Source organism: Centropristis striata, chromosome 17, assembly GCF_030273125.1.
Source record: "Centropristis striata isolate RG_2023a ecotype Rhode Island chromosome 17, C.striata_1.0, whole genome shotgun sequence".
NCBI lineage: Eukaryota > Metazoa > Chordata > Actinopteri > Perciformes > Serranidae > Centropristis > Centropristis striata.
The window spans coordinates 27,303,928-27,324,058 of record NC_081533.1 but is presented as its reverse complement, the minus strand read 5'-3'; the positions used below and the strand labels follow the sequence as shown (position 1 = coordinate 27,324,058).

The 20,131-nt window shown below is 37.6% G+C and overlaps 1 protein-coding gene across 1 annotated transcript in view; it reads left to right on the top strand.

Moving 5' to 3' along the window:
* LOC131989845 (equilibrative nucleoside transporter 2) overlaps nucleotides 1-20,131 on the top strand; it is a 29,971-nt gene extending 9,840 nt beyond the window's left edge. The window contains exons 4-13 of the mRNA XM_059355192.1: nucleotides 3,423-3,568; nucleotides 6,294-6,433; nucleotides 7,093-7,227; nucleotides 7,450-7,547; nucleotides 10,241-10,310; nucleotides 10,762-10,955; nucleotides 12,648-12,750; nucleotides 12,903-12,988; nucleotides 15,018-15,217; nucleotides 18,944-20,131. Coding sequence (XP_059211175.1) covers nucleotides 3,423-3,568; nucleotides 6,294-6,433; nucleotides 7,093-7,227; nucleotides 7,450-7,547; nucleotides 10,241-10,310; nucleotides 10,762-10,955; nucleotides 12,648-12,750; nucleotides 12,903-12,988; nucleotides 15,018-15,217; nucleotides 18,944-19,055 — 1,284 coding nt within the window. The 3' untranslated portion in view covers nucleotides 19,056-20,131. The remainder of the gene's footprint in view (nucleotides 1-3,422; nucleotides 3,569-6,293; nucleotides 6,434-7,092; nucleotides 7,228-7,449; nucleotides 7,548-10,240; nucleotides 10,311-10,761; nucleotides 10,956-12,647; nucleotides 12,751-12,902; nucleotides 12,989-15,017; nucleotides 15,218-18,943) is intronic.

Genomic DNA, 20,131 nt, shown 5'->3' with positions numbered 1-20,131 from the left:
CACTCAGACGCACTCATTATACAATCCATTGTTTCGATCCCACCACTCCCGGCTCTGATCACACACACACACACACACACACACACACCTCTATACAGACTGAGCAGCCATTGTTAAAAATGTTGCTCTCTTTCTTCTCGTCCTTGTTGTTAGTTATTTATATATTATTATGATGATGACGTGATTCTCATCTTTCATACACACACACACACACACACACACACACACACACCTCTTTACAGACTGAGCAGCCATTGTTAATGTTGCTCTCTTTCTCCTCGTCCTTGTTGTTATTATCTGCTCATAACTCCACCAGCTTCTACCGTAAACGCCAGTGGTGGAAGAAATGTTCAGATCCCCTACACATAAGTACCACACTGTGAAATTACTTCACTACTAGTAAAAGCCTTGCATTCAAAACTTCACCTAACTATCAGTATAAAAATCTACTTAAAGTATCAAAAGTAAAAGTACTCTTAATGCAGAATTGACCTACTCAGATTGTTTTTTTTTTTATGATTCAACTTTTATTGAGTTTTTACAATTTTTTACAAGACCACACTAACAACCAATTAAGAAAAGGAAAAAAAAGGAAAAAAGGGGCAAGATTAAGATACACAATCTTATAATAAAACATAAATAAAAATAAATAAATAAAACAAAATAAAAATAAGTACATAAGAGGTCCAAGACAGGTACAATTAATCCATGCTCAATGTGTTAATTCACTGTCTACAAAGGTCTTCCAGTAAACATTTCCTTGTAATGAACCCAGTCTGCCTCCCCCTTCATTTCCATGCCAGTCCCCCAAGAACAGCCCATAATGGTCAGTGTATGCAGATACCTTTTAGCTACCCTGTAAAGAATATAGTCTTAAAAACATTCCCCATTTGACCTACTCAGATTGTTAAATATATTCCACATATATGATTGGATTATTATTATTGATGCATTTATGTAAGCAGCATTACAATTTTCTCAAGCTAATGCTAATTTTAACTACCTAATATATTGTAATTTGGGTAAATTAAAAAAAGTAAAAATTTATATTAATCATGTTTTTTCATGGTAACCTTGACCTTTAAAGTAACTAAAGCTTTCAGCTTAATGTAGAGGAGTAAAAAAAATTTTTTTGGGCTCTAAATGTAGTGGAGTAGAAGTATAAAGTTACATAAAATAGAAATACTTAAGTAAAGTACAAGTACTTCAAGATTATACTTAAGTACAGTACTTGAGTTAATGTATTTACATTACAATAGTGTTAAATGCTGACTTCAGCAGCCTCCATGTTTACCTCCATACACAGTGTGTGACGTCTTTGTTATTGTTCTTCTGTGCATGCGGGTCAGTTCAGGACCGTGAGCATTTCACACTGGAGTCTTGATGTAGGTCACATTTAAAAAATAATGTGAACAGCCAACAAAACACCAAGCCAACAAATTGAGCATTAGGACCTGCGGTGTGAACGTAGCCTTAATGTGTCTGCCTGCTGGTTGGTGCTGGATATAAAGTGCACAGCCAGTTTAATAGAACTTTTTGCCTAAAGGGGTCTAACTGCTGTGTCTGGAAACAGGGTTATTGAGCGGTGAGAATGAGACCCAAACAGTAAAGTCATAGAACCTCTGTGTGTCTGTTTGTGTGTCTGTTTGTGTGTCTGCTCATCTCTCCCACTCTCTGTTTATGTGGATAAAGTGCATAATATAAAACAGTGGTTTTCAAACTTTTTGTGTCCAAGGCATACCAGAGTGCAAGCCAAAATCTCAAGGCGCACCTGTATTCATATCGGTGCTGTATTCATATCACCTGTATTCAATAGCCTCCTATAATAATGAAAAAAATATATATATATCTTTTATTCATATAGCACCTTTCAAAACACAGTTACATAGTGCTTTACAATGAATGAGCAATAAAAAAAAATAACATAAGAAGCAGGAAACGAGGACCATGGTAACAATAGATAAAAAAAATACAGTCAGAATAAAACAACACAACAAACATGATAAAACAATATCTGCAGAGCTGTTTACAGGACAGGACAGGGCAGGATACAGGATATTAATATTCCACATTTTACAAATAATTCCATTTTTATTCTGAGATTACGAGATTCCGTCCATGTTTTCCACATCCTGGACATCATAGGTCCCTTCATTCCATCGGAGCTTTTCCTGATGAAAAGGAATGATTGATGTTGATTTTACTATTATTAATATTATGATTATTATGATAAGATGATTTGGGAATTATTTTGAGGTCACTATGAATGTGGCACACTGATATAAAATACATGATATAAAACACAATGTTAAGTCATTATGGAATGTCACATGTAGCCTTTAATAACTAATACTCCTGGAATACTGCTAAGCTCAATAGGCCAGTATGGAGTGGTCTTCACGGTTACATCACTGGCGGCTGTGTGCTCATATCGGTGGCAGAAAACAACTGCGATTTGACATCAAACGGCACAGTCAGACATCCTTACTGAAACTGAAACTCTTCTGTTTCCTTCTATTTCCTTCCTGTTTTCATAGATTGGTCATTAAAAGAAGTCGTTTCTCTCTGAGTTTCTGCCGACTTAAAGTATCATTTACAAACATAGTAGCAATAACTCTGTCCGAAACGCTCAAAAATCCTCAGACAAATATGGATGTTCAGCCACTCTAACATTGGACATTTAAGCTATTTTGGGTCCTTTACCATCCTGATATCTCACAGCATTGTTAAGGGTTAGCTTATTCATGTAACTTAATCTGTCTTTTGCTAACAAGCCATGAAAATAATCGGGGAAAAACATCAGGACGATTCATATTATTATTATTATTAACTGTACTGTCACAGCAGCTAACTGTCACTTTCTGCCACCAGTTAGGCTCCGCCCACAAATATGTCATCATTGTTGGTAAAACAGTAAATTGGTCTATTGGGAAACAAACACTATAATAAACAGGACTTGTTAATTTGTAAGAGACTAGATGACTTCTTGTATACAGTACAGGCCAAAAGTTTGGACACACACCTTCTCATTTAATGCGTTTTCTTTATTTTCATGACTATTTACATTGTAGATTCATCAAAACTATGAATGAACACATGTGGAATTATGTACTTAACAAAAAAAGTGTGAAATAACTGAAAACATGTCTTGTATTTTAGATTCCTCAAAGTAGCCACCCTTTGCTTACTAGAATATAAGACATGTTTTCAGTTATTTCACACTTTTTTGTTACATAATTCCACATGTGTTCATTAATAGTTTTGATGAATCTACAATGTAAATAGTCATGAAAATAAAGGAAACGCATTGAATGAGAAGGTCTGTCCAAACTTTTGGCCTGTACTGTATGTTTGCATGTTAATAATTATAGATGCAGGATAATATGACAGTGACAATTTAAAACTTGTCTTGTTTTCTGCAGTATTTCCAAGGCCGCCTCAACTCTACAGAATTCAAAAATGGCACAGCGTCGGTCCCCGAAGAGTACTACTTCAACAACTGGATGACTCTGCTCTCCCAGCTGCCCCTGCTGCTCTTCACCCTGCTCAACTCCTTCCTGTACCAGAGGTCAGTGACGGGGTGACATGTTTATTTGTTTATTTATTAAGCTATAATTGGACAGCTTTAGCCCTAATGATATTTATTAGTGATAGATAATGATGATAACCTGTTCAGTGTGTCAGCTGAAGCCAAGTCTGTCATTCTAACAGATGGTGCGTTCTAGTTTAACAGCATCAGACGTTCTTTTTTTTATTAATTATCAATAAAAGAAAAACTTTTATACTATGTAGGGACAACTTTTATAGGCTGTTATATTTATTTGTTTATTTATTAAGGATCCCCATTAGCTGGTACCTTAGTAACCAGCTAGTCTTCCTGGGGTCCACAGGAACAACACAGAATATACAGAAAAACATATTCTCAATATATCAAACATTTACAGGTAAGGTCAATCACTATAAACCTAAAAAGGGTAAGAAAAGGAAAGAAAAGGTAAGAACATTTAAAAATGTACAGCTTGTATAAAATAACATTTCAGTTTCTTTTTAAATACCTGTTTACTTATGTTGATTCACTGTCAGATGATACTGATATCTATACTCTGAAATGTGCCAAGGCTGTTTATAGACAATTAAGATACAACTTGTTCTGCATGGGATGTGGTAAATTACAAAACCCTGAACATAGAGTACAAGTTGTCAGGTCGTTTTCTTTTAGCCGTTGGCATACACACTCCCCCACCCATCCAGGTGTTACAGATCACGTTCTGGATTAGTTTGTGTGTGTTGCAGTCCATAATCCATTTATGAGTATTGATCCACAGCGACCGTACATTGGGGTGGACATGCTAGTGATAGTGTAGATGCAGTTTCTTCCCAAAATATTGAAGAAAAATGGAATGAGCCGGTGTGATCAATCAGAGTTTTTAGTTACGTGTACATGGAGAGAGTCTCAGCAATCTCTCTCGACAAAGTAAACTTTCTTCCTTATATACAACATTTCAGCCTTACATGATCAAAGAGAGGAGGAAGTTACAGGTGAAGTAGCGTCTTAATGAGATTAACATACAGGAACCAGACATTGAAAGTAGTGAGACACATAAACTTCTAAGAAACAATAGAAACGTAGATTGGGAACCAGTTCAGTTAATTGCCATGCAATACACATGTTAATCCCCTGCAGTTGGCCTGTCTGCCCATTTGTCTATGAGACATGATTTAATTAAATGTTGTGGAAATGTTTATTGTTTAAATATCAAGAATCTAAAACTATTTTTCCACAATAGACAATAAGTAATGAGCTTTGTTTGCGATCTCAACGCAGCCTGCTAGCACTTCTCTTGTCATGCTGATCTGAGATAAGGGTTAAAATGTATAGGATCCTCAGATCCAATGTCCAAAAGTTCCTGTCAAGTATGCAGTGAACACGTGAAACAAACAGGCAAATAACTACAAATTTGCTGAATCAGTCACTGAGCATTTTGTTTATTTAAGATCTACTCTTTTTTTCCCTTTTTTTTGGTTGCATTTCTTCATTTTTGCATGCAAGTTTAAAATGAATCCAAATAGAAACATGTAATAAATATAAAACTGAATATTTTAATGCAGACGTGTTGCATGGGGGACTAGGATCATTATACTGGTGTGCATCAAATAGTTAAATTGAACATTTATAGAGAGAGAGAGCAAACAAAATGACCAACCCGGAAGTAGTATCTCCATGGGATTTTTTCCTTGGATTTTTGGATCATTACAGAAAATAAGCTCTGTGGCAAACACACGTTTCTGATGCTTACACATTTTGTCCAGCAGGATAATCTTTACAAATGAAAAACACTTAAATTATGTTTGAAGCGTTAATGCAGCCAACAAAAGTAAATGACTTCTAAGTCACTACCGCTAGCTTCAGACAGTAGTAGTAGTCTAATGAGTTGTTTAATAACATAAATTAGAATCTGCAAGAGTTTGCAAAAGCACTGAAAAACACGATTAGAGGCTGTGAAGCGGACTTCCGTCTGCGTGATGACGTTTAATGCCCCCGACAACCACGGTAGTCTCATTTAGCCACTTGTTAGCCACCACCTTTCTAAGGATACTTAAAAACTCCAAATTTCACAAGTGGGGTATTTACTAATGTATATATAAACTTTATTACAGGCTCTAGACCCAATAGCAAGACATACAACATACAAAAAACAACAGATACATAAACACATTCAAACATACTCTTACTCATGAGAGTTTTAAAAGGCACCCATACCAATGTTTCCACAGATATGATTGATATCTGACCGAGCTGCACTTGGGACTTGTGAGCATCATTATAATACAGTTTTGTGACTCATCAAGTCCAGACATAAATTTAAACATCAGGTTCCTCAAGAGAGCCTGTAAAGTGCTGAGCCCTGAGTCACAAAAGAGCTTACTAGCACTGCTACTCCTGGGCTTTTTCACTAGTATCCTCAGACAGTCATTGTATGCTACCTGAAGTTTGCGCAGTTTTGTAGCTGACCCATATATTTTATGTCATACAAAAACCCCCATTAAGAATCGTCATTGAGTTAGAAAGGATAGGCCCCATGGCGCTTAAATGCTAACTTACTTCTGGGTTGAAGAACTCATTCCTGTAGCGCCCTATAAAGTCTTCTGAGAGGAAATTTCAAAATATCAGAAGAGTGTCTGTACCTTGAGCATGGTCTCATGTCCAGATATTCCTCTGTGGTGTATATCCTGTTCAGTGTGATGCGTAGAGAGCCCGCTAGTGTAAATGACTGATGTGTTTCTTGTTTCAGGATATCGGAGGCAATGCGTATCGCAGGTAGCCTGGTCTTCATCCTGCTGCTCTTCATCCTCACAGCAGTGCTGGTCAAAGTGCCCATGGAGGCAGACCGCTTCTTCTCTGTGACCATGGCAACAATCTGGTTCATCAACTGTGAGTGGTGGTGGCTGTGTGTGTGTGTGTGTGTGTGTGTTTCAGCCTGTAATAAAGAGAAGCTGGGAAGTGAACATGAGTAACTTTAAATGAAACGCTGCTTGCAGTGGTGGAATGTAACTAAGTACATTTACTCAAGTACTGTACTTAAGTACAATTTTGAGATATTTGTACTTTACTTGAGTGTTTCTATTTTCTGTAAATTTATACTTCTATTTCACTACATTTTGTGGCAAATACTAATAATAGTTACTTTTCAGTTCAAGATTTAACATAAAAACATAATTAATATGAAATCTTTGCTAACATGTTAACATGTTTAAAATTGAACATCATAAGAGTATATTAAGTTGTTAAAATGAGCCCTACCTTGCGAAAATTAAAGCGGTCCGTACATAAATGCATCAAAAATAATAACCCAACAATATATTTTTAGAATATATGAAAGAATCTGAGTGGGTCCATTCGGCACAACAAGTACTTTTACTTTTGATACTTTAAGTACATTTTGATGCTGATACTTTTGTACTTTTACTTCAGTAAGTTTTGAATGCAGGACTTTTACTTGTAGTGGAGTAATTTCATAGTGTTGTATTAGTACTTTTACTTAAGTACGGGATCTGAATACTTCCCCCAACACTGGCTGCTTGTTCCCGCAGCGTTTGGAGCCGTGCTGCAGGGCAGTCTGTTCGGCCTGGTGGGTCTGCTTCCCCAGAAGTACAGCGCCATCTTCATGAGCGGCCAGGGCCTCGCCGGGACCTTCGCTGCCATCGCCATGCTGCTCGCCATAGCCAGTGAGCCACCCACACACACACACACACATACAAAAACGCCACCGGGTGCCTAATCCCCAGTTGCTTAGTAACAGAGGACATTCAAAGTGGATGTCGAGCTAGTCGAATCAGCATGACGCCACACAACACGATCTGTTCTGTTTCAAACACACAGTGTCTCCTTTCATATGATACGTCTCTCTCCCAGAATCCCCAATGAGCTAAGTCGCGTTTGTCCCTCAGGTGATGCAGACTCTGAGACGGCAGCGTTGGGTTACTTCATCACGCCATGTGTCGGGACGCTGGTCACGCTCTTCAGCTACCTGCTGCTACCCCGACTGGTCAGTCAGCACCTCGCTCTGCATGACTACATTACCCATAATCCTCTTGTTTCTTCCTAAACTTGGGTGCCATCTCTTTTTTGACCCCTGATTGTTGCATCATCTTTTGCTTGTGATGTATGATCTCTCAAATGTATGTCGCTTCGGATAACGTCCGCTAAAGGACATTGTAGAATTATACATCAGGATATTAAACAGCTTTTTAGATTCATTCATTTCATTCATTTCATTCATTTCACCTTTATTTATTCAGGGAGGGCCAATTTCCAATGGCGCCCTGATTACAGTACAAATACAATTTAACACATTACACTACATATCCATAATAATTTATAATCAACAGAAGCACAATAAATTCAATGAGCACATACACATTCAGAAATCATAAGATGAATAAGAATGTCTTTAAAATGATTAAAAGGAATCAGTGTATCCAACTGAAGATGTTTGTTTACATAGTAGGACTTTGGATTGTGGGAAAAAAAGAGTTTGTAATCCAGATCCTCCTGATTATACAGTTGAAACCAGAAGTTTACATACACTATCCTAACGGACCTAAAACAGGAAAAGTGATTGTCTGATTTCATGTCAGACAGTGAGGAAAAAAAGCATATGTGTCTTTTTATATAGTGTATGTAAACTTCTGGTTTCAACTGTATCAGTCCTGAATAAAGTAAAAGTCTTAAAGGGAAAGTTTGTGAGGTACTTTCCCACAGACGATGTATTTCCTGTAGTAGATGTTGGTCTGTGTGTTCCAGTTTGGAGAACTGGATGCGCTCCAGGCAGGAAACAGACTGCAGACGGCCTGTCATACATAACATATTTTAACCACCTAAACAAAGGCCCACCTTAAAAATGTTCTACTCCTTTATGTGTACGCTATATTAACAATGTCCACCGATTTTTATGTCACAAAATTCAACCGTAGAACTTAAACGTATTCTTACACTGTAGCGCACTTATGCTTTGCTACTACTACTACTGGATTCTGACCAAAACAGCTGATCTGTGGCAGTGCACACAGCATTTAAGTGTGCGTGCATATGTGTTGGAACATGGAAGTTCTACAGTTTTCTCAACCGTAGAACTTCCAGCAAAGTTGCAAAGCGTAGGTGTGCTACTGCGTAAGAATCCAGTTGAGAAAAAAATTAGCCAAATGAAACGGCTGTGGATAGCTGTTAGCAGAGTCAACTTCACAGCTCCAGATTAAAGTGGCGAGATAAGCAACACCGAACAAGAACAATCAGAGTGAAACACTGAGATTTGCTGTCTCTTGTGTCATCATGACATCAACCACACACAGCTGTGTCTGATGGCCCTTTTATTTGACACGCCCACAATCAATCAATGCCGAAACGCAAAATACATGACCAATAAACAATACACAAAAACATATCATGTTTGCCCATCATACATGAAAAACAAAACAAATAACATTTAATAGGTGAGAGCATTAACTCAACAATAGCAACAAAAATCGGTGGACATAATGTTATTATAGCGTACACATAAACAGGTATAACGTTTTTAGGGTGTGCCTTTGTTTAGGTGGTTAAAATATGTTTTATGTCAGTCCCCATCTGCAGCGATTCATTCATTAATTTCCTGCCTGGAGCGTGTCTGGTTCTCTAAACTGGGAACTCTCAGACCGTCATCTACTGCAGGTAATACATTGACTGTGGGTAAGTACCTCATACAACCTCACTTTACAACGACACCTGTATGTTTTCGTGTTTTCAACAGCTGTGGTCCCTATGAGCAACCATGTGTTCAGCTGAGTCAACAGTTAAGTTATAGGCTAAAAAAACAAGCTCTACCACTTCTGTTGAAGGCCATATTCTGGCTTTTTTTGAGGCTAAAAAGCTATTGAAAAGTTCAGTCTTATCTGCAGATTAGCCTGGTCTTTATCCTGCTGCTCTTAATCCTCACTGCAGTGCTGATACAAAAGATCCTTCGCTCCTACAGCCATCAGGCTGTGTCATTCTTCCAGAGTTACCAGACTAACTGAATTTCCCCTCGGGGATAAATAAAGCCATTTTGTTTTTTTTAATTTGAATAGAGATTAATTCTCTACCCATTATGTTATGATCACCTAAAGTGAGGCACAGAATAAGATGAATAAATCTTTCTTTTGTTTTTTTCGCTGCAATCTTAACTATAAGAAAGCCTGGAATTGCAATTGAGTGAGATTTAACTCAAGAAATTGGTTCTTTTAACCCATTGACGCCTAAAACGCCTGTAAAACCTCTGGGTGATTTTAAAATAAGCCCCTAAAACCTGAAGTTTTTCTGGAAATTCAACAGAAGTGTCAACGCTTCTACTAAATAATAGATTTTTCAGCCTCTGTAGCAGGTAGAAATGAAATTCAAAAAGTATTTGAGAGCTTATAAAACGTTACAAAACGACGTATCCGCTTTACAGGCTTCAATGGGTTAATTGAGAAGTTTGGCCCTATCTTCACGTTTATTACTTCCTTATTACGTTTAAACAGTTGGGGGAACTGAGGACGCTCCGTTATGATACCATTACGCTTTTGTATAGACCTTAAAAACACAACTGGTTGAGACTTTTCTAGTGAAATTTGTTGTTTCTGAAATCTCACTAAACTCCGTCTTGGTCTAGTTTTCAGAGGTATTAACTTGCTGTATTCCATCTGTGAAGCCTAATTTGTGTTATTTGGTGTCTCCATGCAGGACTTTGCCCAATATTACCTGAACAAAAGCAGCAGGTATGAGCCAGGCACCACAGAGGAGTTACTGAAAGGTGAGTTTTTGGCTTCAACCAACTTTTTTTTTTTGTCACTTTATCTGTCACCAAACTGGGCCACTTAACATCATGCATGCTAATTTAGGAGTGCAACCTTTTAACACTTGTGGAAATTGAAATCATTCAACATTAGTCAATGAGTGAGAGAACATCTGTTTGCTTTTTCCACTGAGTCTGACTGAATGAAATCAGTTCAGTGGAACATTATCTTGTTAAGCGCATTAACCCCTGAGTTATCCAATTAGAGTGATGGCAGGGCCCAGACAAAGGTCGAGCCTGTTACTCTCAGAGAGACTCACATTTCTCTTTAGTGTTTTCTATGAGAGCTAAAAAAACGCAATTACCTCGCTCAATCAGATGTCACATTTGAAATGTTTTCTTTGACCATGTTAAGAGATAATGTTGTTTATGTGGAAGTGGAACAATGGAATCATTTGTGTGAATGCAGACGGCAGCGCAGTGGAGAACGGCAAGCTGAACGGCCACGCTAACGGCACCGTGACCAGCAGCGCCACCAAGGACGCCAGCGCAGAGAACACTGAGGTGGACACCAGTCAGCACAAGACTCAGCACAGCTTCCTGTCAGAGGAGCAGGTGGAGAAGGGACAAGCCAAGGCCTCCGTCAAAGAGGTCTTCAAGAAGGTGAACCTAGCTTTTTTAAAATGGAGCCCGACTGATGTGGGATTTTTGACAGTTGCCGATACTGATTTTAATCCAGACTTTCTTTATTGGTTTTTTCTTTCTTTACAAACAGTCAGGATCTCAGTTCTTACAAAAGACAATGGTTCCAAAACAAGCTTAAGATCCAGTTATTATGGACATATCAGCCCAGATGTAACCATCCACCCACCCTGAACTACACACATTCAATCCATTCATACTCACGACATACATGTGCAAGGCACAGGTTACAAACGAGGGAACAGAAAGTGAAGAGACATAATACTAAGGAAAGATACAGATACATAGCCATTAAAAATAAATAAATAAATAAATAAAAATAAAATAAAAACATACATACACATATGAATATTGAAAATAAAGTAATAAGGAATAAATAAGTAAAAAAAATTGAATAAGTAAATTAAATTAAAAATAAATTAAATAAATAGTAAAAAAAATAAAATAAGGGGGGGGGGGGCTCAGGTTTCTGCTACAATATTCAGAGATTCAATGTATGTGGTAAAGGGCTGCCACATCTTATAGAAACTGCCTGAGGACCCTTTTAAGGAAAGCCTAATTTTCTCTAGTGTAATGCACTGCAGAACGTCCTGAATCCATTTATTATGAGTCGGGGGCCGATACTGATTTTAGAGGGAATATTACATTACATTACATGTCATTTAGCAGATGATTTTGTCCAAAGCGACTTACAATAAGTGCATTCAACCTGATGGTACTAAACATAGACCACAGGAATCAAGTAAGTACATAACTTTAAGAGCTAACTGTCATCGCTAAAGGAGTGCTATATGTTAAAGAAGAAAAGAAGAGAAAAGAATAAAAGCTTTTTTTTTTTTTATATTAACCGATAACTGATACGGCGGCCGATAACTTTATCTATGGAGCGTGAATGAAAATAGATCTTTTTTATGTGCGAGTTTCACCGCTCTGCAACTGTACCCAGAGAGCTACATTCTCAAACATAAAACTTTATTAAATAATATTTAACATTGTAATGAATGATTATGCATCATGCAAACAATTTATTGCATTGTTAAAAAGACTAAGTAGGAATAACATTAAAAGCTAAATAAACATCCTTACTGTTTAGTGGCAATTCCGGCCAGCAGGTGGCGACTACACCGATTGCAAAAAGAAGTCTGATCTCACAACATTTTTATAATGAGTCGCTAGTTTTAAATCTTCAATACAGCATGGTGTTCATTTTGTAAATTAGGGTCCTATTTAGAGTTTTAGTTTCCAAACCACAGCTTGTCATGATCTTGTTATCTTATTGTGGTATTTTGGAGGAATTTTTGACCATTTTTTATCATTTCTCGCGGGGTCAAAAACGGTATCAAATTTAGCAAAAAACTTTGTAACAGTTGTTATCAACCAAAACATTTCTGCATCAACATTTGTGATATAATTTAGTATGGGAATGTATTCACATCATAATGTTCTAAAGTCTTATACCTGTTCACAGTATATTTTAATTTATAATAATTTATTGTTTTTGTAGTTCTGATTTATGACTAGAAAAAAATTCTACTCTACTGTTGATCGTGATATCTACACCTGAACATCCCCTGCCCTCCATTGCTCTAAAAAAGAAAACAGTAAGGGGTCAAACATCTAAAATATTGACTAGATTTTTCCTTTAATTTTCAGATCTGGGTGATGGCGTTCTGTGTGACGTTTGTGTTTACAGTCACTCTGTCCGTGTTCCCTGCTGTGACTGCAGATGTCAAGACCTTGTTCCCAGGAAAATGGGGTATGACCTCGCCTCAGTTCTACACACACACACACACACACACACACACACACACACACACACACACACACACACACACTGCAGATGTTATAATATACACACACACACCTTCTACTTTCCCTCACGTCTCCTGCTGTTCGTTGTCTCTTCAGACCGCTTCTTCATCTCCGTGTGCTGCTTCTTGACTTTCAACATCAACGACTGGTTCGGTCGGACCATCACCACCTTGATCCGTTGGGTAAGGTCATTTCTACATCTCCTCTTCATACATTACCGGTCAAAAGTTTTAGAACACCCCAATTTTTCCAGTTTTTTATTGAAATTCAAGCAGTTCAAGTCAAATGAACAGCTTGAAAGGGTACAAAGGTAAGTGGTGAACTGCCAGAGGTAAATAAAAAAAGGTAAGCTTAACCAAAACTGAAAAATAATGTACATTTCAGAATTATACAAGTAGGCCTTTTTCAGGGAACAAGAAATGGATTAACAACTTAACTCTATGGAGTCTTGGGCTATTTTGTCCATTTTTGAATTATTTTCATGTCTTTGTAAGTCATTTTGTGTCTTTTTTAGTCATTTTGTGTCTTTTGGTGTCTTTTTTAGTCATTTTGTGTCTTTTTTTTGGTCATTTTGTGTCTTTTTTTAGTCCTTTAGTTCAACATAAAATGTGATTTTGAATCTTTTTTTTACTTTCAAAACACTATCATGCTCAATAAAGAATTTTAAATGTTGCAAATGTGCATTAATTTCAGAGTACACTGAGACATTAAACTGCATAATTTTCAATTAAATTCTGGAAAAGTTGGTGTGTTCTAAAACTTTTGACCAGTACTGTATATCTATATCATATAGCACATCCCCACAGGATTTTATGAGATTACGGTGGGGGGACCCGAACCATCAAGGGGGGTACGGGGGCTTGCCCCCCCCCCCTCGGAGAATTTTTTTTTACATTTTTAAGTAAAATGCATCAATCGGTGTGCACTTTGAGAGCTAAATGTGCATTTTTCACAGTCGGGCAACACTGTATTATTGTTATCCGATTGTGACATTTTTAATCACTGTGAACATGCCTTCCACTGGGACATGGAGTAGCCAGCCAGTGGGGTGAAGTAGCCGGCTCGGGGGTCCGGGGGCATGCCCCCCAGGAGAATTTTTTTGCTATAAAAGCCCAAATTTGGTGGCCTCTCACATATTCTAATGCCACTATTCCATCAGATACACTGATCTTAATGATTGCATATTTCAATTAGTTAGTAATTGTAAACATGTAGGGAATTATAGTAAATGCTAATAAGGGTTCTTGTGTGTTTTATTTAAGACATTATATTTATTCACACATCCATGTGCTCTTATTTTGAAAGCTGTATGTGTTAGCAACAGGAAGTAATTCATACGGTTAGTAATTAATAGTAACAGAGTTGGATGAACACATCTTTTATTGTTGGCTAATGTTAGCTCGCAGCTAGAAATCAAACCTAATATAGCCCTAATAATAAACCTAATATTGTCCCTATTGTAACCAACTAAGCTATACAGGAAAGCCCACCGCAGCACATCCAGCTTACAGTTACAAGTATATTTGGTGTATACAGTGGTGGAATGTAACTAAGTACATTTACTCAAGTACTGTACTTAAGTACAATTTTGAGATATTTGTACTTTACTTGAGTATTTCCATTTTATGTTACTTTATACTTCTACTTCACTACATTTTGAGGCAAATATTGTACTTTTTACTCCACTATATTTAGCTGCCAGTTTTAGTTACTTTTCAGTTCAAGATTTAACATAAAAACATAATTAATATGAAATGTTTGCTAACATGTTAACATGTTTTAAATTGAACATCATAAGAGTATATTAAGTTGTTAAAATGAGCCCTACCTTGAGAAAATTAAAACGGTCCGTACATAAATGCATCAAAAAATAATAACCCAACAATATATTTTTAGAATATATGAAACAATCTGAGTGGGTCCATTCTGCATAATGAGTACTTTTACTTTTGATACTTTAAGTACATTTTGATGCTGATACTTCTGTACTTTTACTTCAGTAAGTTTTGAATGCAGGACTTTTACTTAAGTAAGGGATCTGAATACTTTTTCCACCACTGGGTGTACATTACAACCTGCTGTCATTTTATGTCAGTATTTCTAAATATTGCACAAGCATGAATGTGTATTTATGTGTTTTGACTAGGATAAACTATCTCTTTGTACCTGATCTCATTGTTTTTCCTCTCCCCATTCCTGTTTCCTCTGCAGCCTAACAAAGAGTCCCGTCTGTTCCCGGTGCTGGTCGTCTCCAGGGTGTTGTTCGTCCCTCTGCTGATGCTCTGTAACGTCCAGGGTCGCAAATACCTTCCTGTTTACTTCAGCCACGACGCTGCTTTTTCCATCATCATGGCGCTCTTCTCTCTGTCCAGCGGCTACTTCGTCTGCCTTTCCATGTCCTACGCACCACAGTGAGTCCAAACATGCTCATCACTGCTGCACCATAAAAACATCACATTCAATAATGACAACTTCAGGACTTTAAAGTGTTTGTGCTTCCTTTTACTGCTGATCTGGAGACTGTCACATCTTAGTGTGCTTTTGATTGCAGCATACACATTCAGGGTTTAAATATACACTACCGGTCAAAAGTTTTAAAACACACCAACTTTTCCAGAATTTAATTGAAAATGATGCAGTTTAATGTCTCAGTGTACTCTGAAATGAATGCACATTTGCAACATTTAAAATTCTTTATTGAGCATGATAGTGTTTTGAAAGTAAAAAAAAGATTCAAAATCACATTTTATGTTGGACTAAAGGGCTAAAAAAAGACACAAAATGACCAAAAAAAGACACAAAATGACAAAAAGAGACACCAAAAGACACAAAATGACTAAAAAAAGACACAAAATGACTTACAAAGACACAAAATGACTAAAAAAAGACACAAAATGACCAAAAAAAGACACAAAATGACTTACAAAGACATGAAAATAATTCAAAAATGGACAAAATAGCCCAAGACTCCATAGAGTTAAGTTGTTAACCCATTTCTTGTTCCCTGAAAAACTACTTGTATAATTCTGAAATGTACATTATTTTTCAGTTTTGGTTAAGCTTACCTTTTTTATTTACCTCTGGCAGTTCACCACTTACCTTTGTACCCTTTCAAGCTGTTCATTTGACTTGAACTGCTTGAATTTCAATAAAAAACTGGAAAAATTGGAGTGTTCTAAAACTTTTGACCGGTAGTGTATTTAGCTATATAGTATAATAATGTGATGCACACCTAGGCGGCTAGGAGAATAGAGATCCACAGGAACTGTAAGAATAAGCTGTGTTTTGGTATAAGACATTAACAATGCCTGTAAAAGGCACTATATATGTTATGGGTTATATATAACTGGGAGGAAGCCACCAATCAGAGAGCAGCAGCACCAGTCATACCAGCGGAGGTCAATGAGTTGTTCCTAATGTAAACAAACGGCGGTATTGTGCCATTTTATCGTATAAACCAGGACTAATGTTAACAAGATTGTTTTGTTTCTATTCAAAATATGACATTTATAATCTCCGCACCTCGTCCATCACCTGTATAGCAAAGACATCGTAGTCTGTCTTTCTCATCAGGGTCCATCTTCTCCTTCGTGTCTCACACGTCACGTTAGAAGCATGATTTTTTTCGCCATCATCATCTTGCTAAGTTATAAGCTAACACTAGCACAAACAAGGTTAATATTTACTGAGTAAAGCAAGTGAGAAGTAGACTTCTACACAATCAGCTTTTTGTCAGCTGTAGATCTGCCCCCTGCTGGCCATAGGAAAGAATGCAGGTTAAAGGCTTTCAGACCCAGAGGTCTCTCCTCGTTTTTTTTTAATTTATTTATTTTTAAATTCACTTTTTATTGAGGAATTTTTTTAACATTTTATACAGAACAAAGAACAAGAACAGTTGGGGTGTGGGGTACCAATATCACACAGCGTAATCATTTTCTCCTATCATCATTCTTTGCAGCAGTCGTTGTTAGTTAAAGGACAGTTTTAAATAAAATCAGAACTTGTAGGCTTAACATATTCAGTCCATTTTGACCAGGTTTTGTAAAATGAGTCCATTTGTAACTTTAGATGAAAAGTCACTTTTTCCATTGTATGATGTTGATCCAGTCCTCATTTTGTGGTTGCTCAGGTTTGAGCCATCTCCTGGTAACGGCCTTTTTGCTTGCTGCTAAAAGAATATAAAGCAATTTCTTGTCTGCATTGCTAAAGCCGTCTAGTAATATGTTGCCGAGATACACAGTTTCAAATAAAAAGGGGAAAACAATTGAGAATACATTTTGCAAATGATGATGAATTTCAACCCTCTCCTTGGTTTTGACACAGCTGCAGGACAGTAAGTAGAAAACATTCAGGATATTATTGACAAGTTAAAATCAGAGAAATAATTTGAATCCTTGCGGGAATAACAGAGGTGAGAATGTAAATACACTGAATGGCCAAACGCTCAGCGTTAATACTATCAAATTGGTGGCTTAGTGTCATTACAGCTCATGAATACCATGCAATGCAACAGCCATACCCCTTTTACCACCAAGGCAGTTGCAGGGATGGTTTGGAGCTTGTTCCTAATCTTGAAGCAGTTCTTCATTTTTTGACTGCCAAAGAACCAGCTCAGCCAGGAAAACTGGTTCCAGAGCAGCACCAAGTCTTTGCTGGTCTAGAACCACGAACCGCTTACATCGGGGGCTGGTTATTGTAAGCAACAAGACCAATGTGATGGATACTAGAGGTGGGGGGAAAAATCAATACAGCATAGTATTGCGATATTTTGTGTGGCAATATTATATTGATTCATGGCTGCCAAGTATTGATATTTAGCGTTCTGACGTGCTCACTTTTAGGAATATACTGGAGATAATGGTAGCAAATGAAGCTACCACATCTAAGGAATCTATAGGCACCAGGTCAGGAGAGCAGGTCAGGAAGTTGTCGAAATAACGCTGCAAAGTTTGGCTTTATTTATGTTAATCCTTGATTGAATTTGATTTGTGTGACACAAAATGCAGTTAAACTGTAATAAATTGTATCGCAATACTCACCATATCACGAAATGCTTAAAATCGCAATAATATTGTATCCTGACTCAAGTATTGGGATAAAATCTAATGGATACTAGTTAGTCTTTCCTAGATAACTAGTTAGACCTAGCGGCTAGCGTTAGCTTACAACAAAGTCTAACATTAACATCTAACCTTCAGTTTTAATAAGAATGTGATCTCTGTCCGTAGCGATCAAGACAAGCAGCACAGATGTGGATGCCGGTGTAGACTCGCAAAGCCAGGAGTCACATTTGTAAAGAGACGATGTAGTCCAACATTGTTGTTATTATACACTACCGGTCAAAAGTTTTAGAACACCCCAATTTTTCCAGTTTTTTATTGAAATTCAAGCAGTTTAAGTCAAATGAACAGCTTGAAAGGGTACAAAGGTAAGTGGTGAACTGCCAGAGGTAAATAAAATAAAAGGTAAGGTTAACAAAAACTGAAAAATAATGTACATTTCAGAATTATACAAGTAGGCCTTTTTCAGGGAACAAGAAATGGGTTAACAACTTAACTCTATGGAGTCTTGGGCTATTTTGTCCATTTTTGAATTCTTTTCATGTCTTTGTAAGTCATTTTGTGTCTTTTTTTTGTGGTCATTTTGTGTCTTTTTTTGTCATTTTGTGTCTTTTTTTAGTCCTTTAGTCCAACATAAAATGTGATTTTGAATCTTTTTTTTACTTTCAAAACACTATCATGCTCAATAAAGAATTTTAAATGTTGCAAATGTGCATTAATTTCAGAGTACACTGAGACATTAAACTGCATCATTTTCAATTAAATTCTGGAAAAGTTGGTGTGTTCTAAAACGTTTGACCAGTAGAGTAGTTGTGGAGAGCGGAGACGTTTCAGACGTACACAGTGACGTAATGACGTGTCTCTTGTGGAAAAGCAAACGGGTCCTGAGAAGCACCAGCTCAGCACTAGAACCAGGTTTGCGTTGGTCTAAAAGTGTTCTTGTGCTCTAGTGCTCTTGAAATTACCAACAAGGTGTTTTTTAAAAGCACCTCTTGTTCAAGCCGAATCACCATGGCAACACTGCAAAACCGTGACACACTAAACCTCCACTAAAAGCAGCTTTTTGTTCCTCATCAGGCTGGTGGAGCCGAAGGACGCAGAGACCGCAGGAGCCCTGATGACCTTCTTCTTAGCCCTGGGCCTGTCCATAGGAGCCGCCCTGTCCTTCCCTCTGAGAGCCCTGGTCTAATCACACACACACACACACACACACACACACAGGAGGAGAGACCACACACAGATTAAGAGGAGAATATGATAAATATTTGTTTTTTTTCCGTCAGTCTGTCCCTCCTGGGTGACCTAGTTGTGTTCTTTCATCTGTCAGGTGCTGTGTGTGTTGTTGCCTTGACAACCAAGCATTCTGAGTGAAGCTGTAAAAAGCAGCTCATCGAGTGTTTTGGTCATAAATGACTGAAAAGATTCCCTTTGAAAGTAGGAATAAGGGAGGTACTGTATGTTACTATGGTACCATGACTGCCTGCTGTTTATGTGACCTGCTGCTAACCTAAACCCACAGGCTGGACCACATGTCCTCTCTGTGAGACTTATTAGTTTGATTTTTTTTTTATGTTCACTGTTGTGTTGTTGTAACTCATTTTAGGGCATTATCCCCTATTTTTTTTATCATTATTATTATTATTACTACTTGATTGGTTGCTTGAATGATTCCTCTTTGTTCCCGTACTGACAATAGGTATTTTTGACGTAGTTTTCTTTGAATTATTTTCTATTGAAGTACTGTAGCTCTGTGTTACAGAAGTAGAACAAACAAACAAACAAAACTTTTATAACATGGTTCGGTAAATTAAAAATGGAGGGTTAATGGCCTGTCTTATGGGCATGTATGGATTACTGAACGTCGGGGGGGCGGTCTCAGGGGCCCAGGTGGCCCCTCATCTGAAGAGACGCAAAATATCCACAAAGGATTTTGATCGGACCGCAGAGATGGGCCTCATTGTAGTCTCACGTAGCCAGAACTAGGATTGTCTCGGGCGGTCCCCGTTGTTCAGTAATTCCTCCACGCTCATGGGACGTTTTTGCCAATTCCTGTTGGTCTTCACCTCCCTGTCCCCTCTCAGTACAAAGCTGCAGCACCAGCATCAACGCTGCCATCTGCTGGTCCTTCACAGCTTCATGTCCTTTGTTGAAAAACATCAAAGACTGCTGTAGCATTGTGAGCTCACAGGTTATAGGACCGACGACAGGAAACGACAGGACCACAGAGCTCAGGTGAACCGCTTAGACGAGTACGACCACGTTCTG